Below are 7,326 nucleotides of genomic sequence, written 5' to 3'. Positions count from 1 at the left end.
GATATCCATAGAGTTACTCCAATTTACACCAGATGAGGATCAGGCCATCTGTCGCTCTCATTAATGCACTAGCACACAATTACACAATCCCACGTGCAGGACACATTCTCACCTACACAGAAGTTCTTCACATAACACTCATATACACATACACACTCGTACATGCACAGACGCTCATATATACACCATTCACACACGTTCAAATACTCAACACATGGTCTCTCATACACAACGCATTCACACCACATACACAAACAGAACACACATTCTCTCCCTCTCCCTCTCTCTCTCTCTCACACACACACACACACACACACACACACGCACACACACACACACACACACACACACACACACACTGACTCACAGAGGGATTCCCTCAACGCATCAAGCAGAGATGTAGAGTCTCACATAGTGTGATGTGTGAATTTGACAGGTTGGATCCGCCCTCTGCAGACAGTTACACAAACACCACTAAAGGGATCTTCAGTAATTCTTCCAGACTACAGGCTCCACAAACACGCCCCTTTCTCTGCTACTTCAACGTAACTCAGATGACAATTTCTTTATTGTGTAGAAGCAGGAACAGAGCCAGAGGCTGGCCTCAGAAATCTATCTGTTTGCTTCTTGGGTTTTCCTGGTGAAGGGGGGAAATCAACTGGGAGAAGGTGAGTGAAGACTGCTGCTCCTATAGATTTAGCCTTGTCAGTATCAGTAGCTATGTTCCAAATTAGAATGTTATGACAATGAAGTGTCTGTTTCACCCCTTAGTTACTTCAGCAATCTGTAACAAAGTAGACTAGCATTTCCAGTGTCTGTTTGTTTGTTTGTTTTGCAAACCCTGGCAGTAACAATTTGCTCTGCTGAGCAGAAACTGAAATGCAGCCTGTGCCCTTATATAATTTTAAATTAGGATTGACTCCTCTTGTTTTGCTCAGCGCAAGACTGGTTTGCTGGCTCCAGGTTTCTAAAGATGACCTTTTCTTGCATAATAGTAATAATTAGTATGGGCTGTCAGCGTTAGTTCTGGATCAAAATCCAAAACACAGAAGACTATTCAGGTCAGTTCTTTTCTCCTGATCTATGTCCCCCGAAAAGTGCAAAGTAACAGAATAGATGGATTCCCAGGGACAGTGGTGCTGCAATTACGGGTGCAAGGGGTGCTGCTGCACCCTCTGCCTTGAAGTAGTAATAACAAACACCAAATACATGGTTTCCATTATCAGCACCCCCACTATAGAAACTGTTCCAGCACCCCTGTCCAGGGACTTTTCTTTTCTGAAAGATGTATTCTGAACCTCTCCCCCTACCCCTTACATTGCCAAAGACAATCATCTTTTTGAAGTCTTTTGCTCAGACTCCCACAGTGATGCCGAACATGATCAGTATGATCTTTTACTGTCAGGAAGAACAGACCACGTGTTCCCGCAGATTAATAAGACTGGGTTTAAAGTTATGAATGGATCCAAAGAGAAAGGGTTGGTCCACTGAGAGGCTAGACAGGCACATCTCAATCTGTCCCTGAGGGTAAGAAGCATGTTGAGGTCTGGAGGCCACTCATCCCTGATACAACTTGCCCATAGTCATGTAAAGACTGTGCAACTGTCTTTAAAAAGGGAGGGAGTATATAATGCCTAGGACAGGGGATTGAGACTTGGCATTCCTTGGTTCTGTGCCTGGATCTGGAATGGAATCACTGTATGACCTAGACAAGCCAATAAACCCCTCTATGCCTCAGTTTACCCCTTTGTGAAATGGGGGAGAATAATCCCTTTCTGCTTTCCAAGAGTGCAGGAAGGATTAAATAATGTTAGTAAGGCACTTTGAAATATTGTGATGAAAAAATGCTCACTACAGATGTTTATTTAAAATATAAATATATGGTGAGAGATAAGCCGAAGAGAGAAGAAAATGGGGGTCCCACGACAAACTGCCTGTTTTTCCCCACTGAGAGGAGCATGCAGCAGAGAGATAATAGTTGCATTGAGAGGTCTAACAGCATACATGTAGGAGAGGTTGCACGCGCTGTGAGCTGTGACATTTGGACAAGCACTGAGAAAAGTGACTTCAGTCTTGTCTTCTAAGGATGGTTTCAGTGCAGCCATGTTAGGTAAATAATGAAATTGCAGCAGCCAGTGCAATGACAGCGAGTGGGGATGGGGGGTAGCCACTTTGCCAAAAAGACCTCCAGGCAATTAGAGTAAGGCAAAGACCTGGAAGTTCTTGGTCAATATGGAAATAACCAATGTCCTTTGGAAATGATGCTCACTTATTGCTTTTTAGCCACAAAAGGCCAGGACCAGTGACCCAAAGTCCAGTTCAGTCCAGTAAGGAAGGATGTGGGCTCATGCTGTTGGGTTCTCTGCCTTGCCTCATATCGGGGGATTTCTTGGCTGGCTCTTGACACGGAAGGAAGTGCCTACTTGGTTTGAAAGCCTGAAGAAACCCTCTTGGCGACCACCCAACAAAATGTTCCCCGTCATGTGGACTACCCTGTACACAGGCATGGGGTAAGGTTCCGTGTACCATCCCTTCTCTGCTTCTGTGGGTCTTTATCTCTAGGGGAGACGTCACTTCACTCTCCTCCACTGCTCAGTTTGGAGCTTTTCTTCTTATGGACAAAGTGGGCAGGAAGGGGATGTTTATTTTCAGAAGACAAACATAACATCCCACTGGGTACTAAGCTGAGTTCATCAGCTCCACCTGGAACTTTTTTTTTTTGCCGGGGACTTTGTCTACACTGGGTTTATTTTGCACTGAGGCTCACGATGAGCTAAGATCAGGGTCCCATTGTGCTAGGCGCTGTATCCATAGCCAGAGACATTCCCTGCCAGATGAACTTATTGCCTAAATAGACAAGAGAGATCATGAGTTTGAGGTGATGGCAGGCCACAGATGTAGGTGCACCAATGCTGTGCTGGTGCAAAACCACTACCGCAAGTCACTTTTGCACCAGTGTGGTATGTCTAGAGTAGGAGTTGCATCAGTGTAGCTACAGTGGCGCAACCCCCCTCCCTCAAAACCCAGTGTAGACAAGCCATAAGAGCTGCCTTTGGCTAGGCAGGATCTGCCCTTGGAGCTGTGTTCCAATAATAAGAACTATATGGAGCAAAAACCGGTGCCTCCTGGTAGAATAGTGCCTGATCCCACAGCATCTTGGAGAGAAGCCAAGTGGGACAGCAAAATGTTAATTGTGATTCTCCTCTTCACAGTTACGCTTCATACTTGGTGTGGAATGACTTAGGGGGCTTCAACAGCAAAGCCGTCATCCCGCTGGGCCTCTATGGGGCTCAGCTTGCCTTGAACTGGGCTTGGACTCCCCTATTCTTTGGCGCTCATAAGCTAAAACTGGTAATGTGTCTGTGCATATTTGTCTTGTGTTGTCTGTGTCTCTGCACCACCGGTTTGGCGCCTTTCGGAGGCTGTACCCTGTGTCAACTGTAAAGGCATCTTAGCAGAGCTCAGTCTCTGTTCACACCACACTTGATTCTAACCAGTGTTATCAGTCCCTCGCATTCCTGACCCAAAAAGCGGGACGGTTAGGGAGCAAGTGTTCTGGCTGCTGCATCTTTCTGTTAAGAATTTATGGTGAGAGATAAGCCTCGTTGAGTGTCACACCCTGGTCCAACCAGAAGCAGGGCCATGAACTTCAAGGGGGCCACGCTATTCATGGATGGCTTATCAGGCTATAAAATACACTGTCAACAGGAGAGCCCATAACAGCTCTACTCTCACTGAACTGCCTTTGATAAGTTACTCTTACAATGCATAGGGAGAATATGATCCCAGCAGTAGATGCCTCAATCATTTCCCTATCTTTTCTTCAGGCTCTGGTGGACATCATGTGCCTATATGGCCTGGTGCTTGGCACCATGTACTCTTGGTACCCCATTAACAAGACGGCGACACTGCTGATGGTGCCTTACCTGGCCTGGCTGACCTTGGCTTCTTCTCTCACCTTCTGCATCTGGAGGGACAATCCTGAGGAGGAAAAAGGAAAGAGTGACTAAGACAAAAAGAGGAGCTGGTGAAATAAGGTCATTCTATGAAACCAACCCATCCTGATGTGATGTGGTGAACTAAGAGCTGACAGCCTGGGGATGGTTAATTTTATTAAGATGGGCACCAGAACATACATCTTATTTGCATAGGGCGGATGGGGAAAAGTTTGCACAATGCAATGGGATGTCCCTTTAAGGCTACCATATACCTTTAACCTGAGAACCGCTGCCTCTCTCTTTCTTCAACAATGCTGGGGTTTTGAGGTTACAGCTCAATGGTGGCCTTAAAGGGACACTAACAGGTTAAATCTCATAGGCCAATTTCTGCTCTGTTATGCCACTATAAATTCAGAGTCACTCCACTGAAGACAATGGAGTTATTCTGGATTTATATCAGTGCAACTGAGATCAGAATTTGCTCGCATACATGAAAAAAAATTCTCACCTGTGTGATGAAAAACACCTGAGATGATTAAAACAGGACAATTTTTACAAATGTCATGGCTTTTTGCCATTTCTGCTGTTTAATTTTTACATAAGACTCAGTTTGGACTTTTTACCATTAGCCATTAACTTCTCACCATCTAGGTTGCTTGCTCATTAATTGCCATTCTCTCTGCCTGTAAAATGAAAATGGTTAGGTTCATTTTCTGCTTTTAGTCTATTGAGCTTCTTGGTTTTCATGCCCCTGTACAATGCTGCAATGACTGGAGTGCAAATAACTATACTGAAGGGAAATGTTTATATGTTCCACCTCCAAAATACCCCTCCCCACAAACCCTCCTCCCTCTGCATTCACTGAAATAAAACATCCCACAAAACATGTACTGACACATTTATAATATGCTTTTTAAAACCTTCAAACCAACCCCTCTAAATGTTGTGCTTTAAACTACCAGACAACAGATGGGATTTTCAAAGGTGCACAAGGGAGTTAAATGCCTAAATCCCACTGAAATTCAGTGGGAATTGGGCACCTGACTTAGGGTCACCAGATGTCCCGATTTTATAGGGACAGTCCTGATTTTTAGGTCTTTTTCTTATATAGGCTCCTTTTACACCTCCCCCCACCCTCATCCCCATCCCGATTTTTCATACTTGCTGTCTGATCACCCTAACCTGACTCATTTAAAATCCCAGGCAATATCACTTCACCCAATACCACTTTGGCATTTTCCAGGTTAGTGGAAGCGGTGCCTGATTTATGGAACAAATAGGCCCATAAGGACTGCTCACGTGAGAGAGTGCTTGCAGGCCGGGGCCCGTAATGCTGAGGAGGTTGTGCCTCCATAGACTCACCAAAAGGGTCCTGGACAAATCCACTCTCTAAAGTGCTTACCAAACCCCCATTACCACAGCATGTGAGCCCCTCGCACTTGCTATGCTCACAAACTCCCTGTGAAGCAGGACAATGCTATTATCCCTATTGTACAGACAAGGAGACTGAGGCACAGAGAGACTTAGGCCACGTTTACACTAGAAAGTTTTGATGGTAAAGCAATGTGAGTTAGGGGTGTGATTTTTCTTTTTTTAAACAACATTTCTATATTGGCAAAAGCCCTAATGTGGATGTAGTTATCCCAACCAAAAAGCTTTTGCTGATTGAAGTTTTTTGCTTTGGGAATCAAGCTATAGCAACAAAAGCACTCCTTTGCAAGTATAAGCAGCATCTATACTACAAGAATTTGCCAGGATAGCAATACTAGGCCAAAGTGATGTGCCCAAGGTCAAAAAGCAGAGCAAAGGCAATTCTCAACTCCTGGGTCAATGCTCTAACCACTGGACAATCCTTCCTCCCAGAAGATAAGAAATTCAAAATGTTCAGGCTTCTGGCCCTGATTCAGGACATCAGCTTGTGCTTAAAACTAAGAAGGTACTTAACAAGTTTCCTGAATAAGGATGTTTTCCTGAATGCTGCCACACTGTCTCCTTTCACACATTAAGGTGAATTATGGACATAGCCTATACTTGTTTTAACCCAAGGAAGGGAGGGAGGGGGGTAAGGAGTTGCTTTGTTTTTTAAAGGGGGCAAAATAGGCAGGGAAGATGACAATGTGCTTAATATTCCAGAGCAATGATATACAGTAATCCATGCATCTCAGTGTGTGTCTACACTGCAATTCGACACCCCTAGCTGGCCTGTGCCAGCTGACTCAGCCTCGCAAGGCTCAGGCTAAGGAGCTGCTTAAATGTGGTGTAGACATTTGGGCATGGGCTAGAGCCTGAGGTCTAGGACCCAGCAAGGTGGGAAGGGGGAATGAACCACACTGCCATTAAATAGCCCCCTAGCCTAAGCCCTGTGAGCCCGAGTCAGCTGGCACGGGCCAGCCGTGGGGATCTAATTGCAGTGTAGACGCACCCACAGAGCATAGGGTTGCCAATTTTGGTGGGATGTATTCCTGGAGGTTTCATCATATGACATAATCTTTAACTGAAGATTTATCTTTAATTCCTGGAGAAACCAGAACAATCCTGGAGGGTTGGCAACCCTATGAGAGGAAGGTCCATTCCAACCTCCCCCATTCTGATCCTTCCTTCTGTTGTCTAGGCATTAGATATTCCCTGTTTAGAGAGAGGATTGACTATTTTTTTATGAAATAAAAACAATGTATGTAACTCTTTAATGGATCTTTTTACTGGCAGCTGATTGTAGGGATGAAGGACGTTATTTGGGGTAGTGTAGTTTGAACTGCAGATGTAGAGACATTGTATTTGCTTTTAATAAAACCAAGACTTTTTGTTTCCAAAAAGAAATCCATTGTTGGTGGTTCTGGGTTTGCAAAAGGGCTGGGAAAGGTTCCAGAGACCCTGGCTAGAGCCCGCGGCTTTCACACGGAACTCAGATGGAAGGGGAAACAGCATTAGGCACTAGTTCTATGAAAGGCTCCAAGGAACCCACTGAACCTCATCGAAAAAAGCTCCTCAATGCACAAGTTGCATCTTCCTACCTGAGAGCAGAACATGGTCCAACAAGTACAGCATTAACAACACCAGTGCAAGCTAATAGTGGATGGACTCAATACAATTCTCAATTTTCAAGGCATAAGGGCCTATTCTGATCCTCTAGTTCAGTGGTTCTCAACCAGAGATATGCAGAAGTCTTCCCAGGGGGTACATCAACTCATCTAGATATTTGCCTAGCTTTACAACAGGCTATACAAAAAGCACTAGCAAAGTTAGTACAAACTAAAATTTCATGCAGACAATTACTTGTTTATACTGCTGCATATACTATACAGTGAAACATGAGTACAATATTTGTATTCAACCTGATTTGTTTTATAATTATATAGTAAAAATGAAGAAGTCAGCAATTTTTCAGTAA

At 44.4% G+C, this 7,326-nt stretch overlaps 1 protein-coding gene across 1 annotated transcript; it reads left to right on the top strand.

Moving 5' to 3' along the window:
• The first annotated feature begins 432 nt into the window (after window positions 1-432).
• On the top strand, window positions 433-6,755 carry TSPO2 (translocator protein 2). Its single transcript, XM_050953122.1, has 4 exons — window positions 433-668; window positions 2,284-2,510; window positions 3,213-3,351; window positions 3,828-6,755. Exons 2-4 carry the CDS (start codon window positions 2,338-2,340, stop codon window positions 4,008-4,010), a joined length of 495 nt encoding a protein of 164 aa, XP_050809079.1. The 5' UTR covers window positions 433-668; window positions 2,284-2,337; the 3' UTR covers window positions 4,011-6,755.
• Window positions 6,756-7,326: the final 571 nt, after the last annotated feature.

This window comes from Gopherus flavomarginatus, chromosome 5 (genome assembly GCF_025201925.1).
Source record: "Gopherus flavomarginatus isolate rGopFla2 chromosome 5, rGopFla2.mat.asm, whole genome shotgun sequence".
Taxonomy (NCBI): domain Eukaryota; kingdom Metazoa; phylum Chordata; order Testudines; family Testudinidae; genus Gopherus; species Gopherus flavomarginatus.
The sequence above is the reverse complement of the archived record's forward strand: the minus strand, read 5'-3'. Positions and strand labels throughout refer to the sequence as shown.

Coding starts and splice junctions, on each gene's coding strand:
- TSPO2 (XM_050953122.1), top strand. CDS start 2,338: ATGTGGGCTCATGCTGTTGGGTTCTCTGCCTTGCCTCATATCGGGGGA. Junction 2,511..3,212: donor ACCCTGTACACAGGCATGGG/GTAAGGTTCCGT, acceptor TCCTCTTCACAG/TTACGCTTCATACTTGGTGT. Junction 3,352..3,827: donor GCGCTCATAAGCTAAAACTG/GTAATGTGTCTG, acceptor TCTTTTCTTCAG/GCTCTGGTGGACATCATGTG.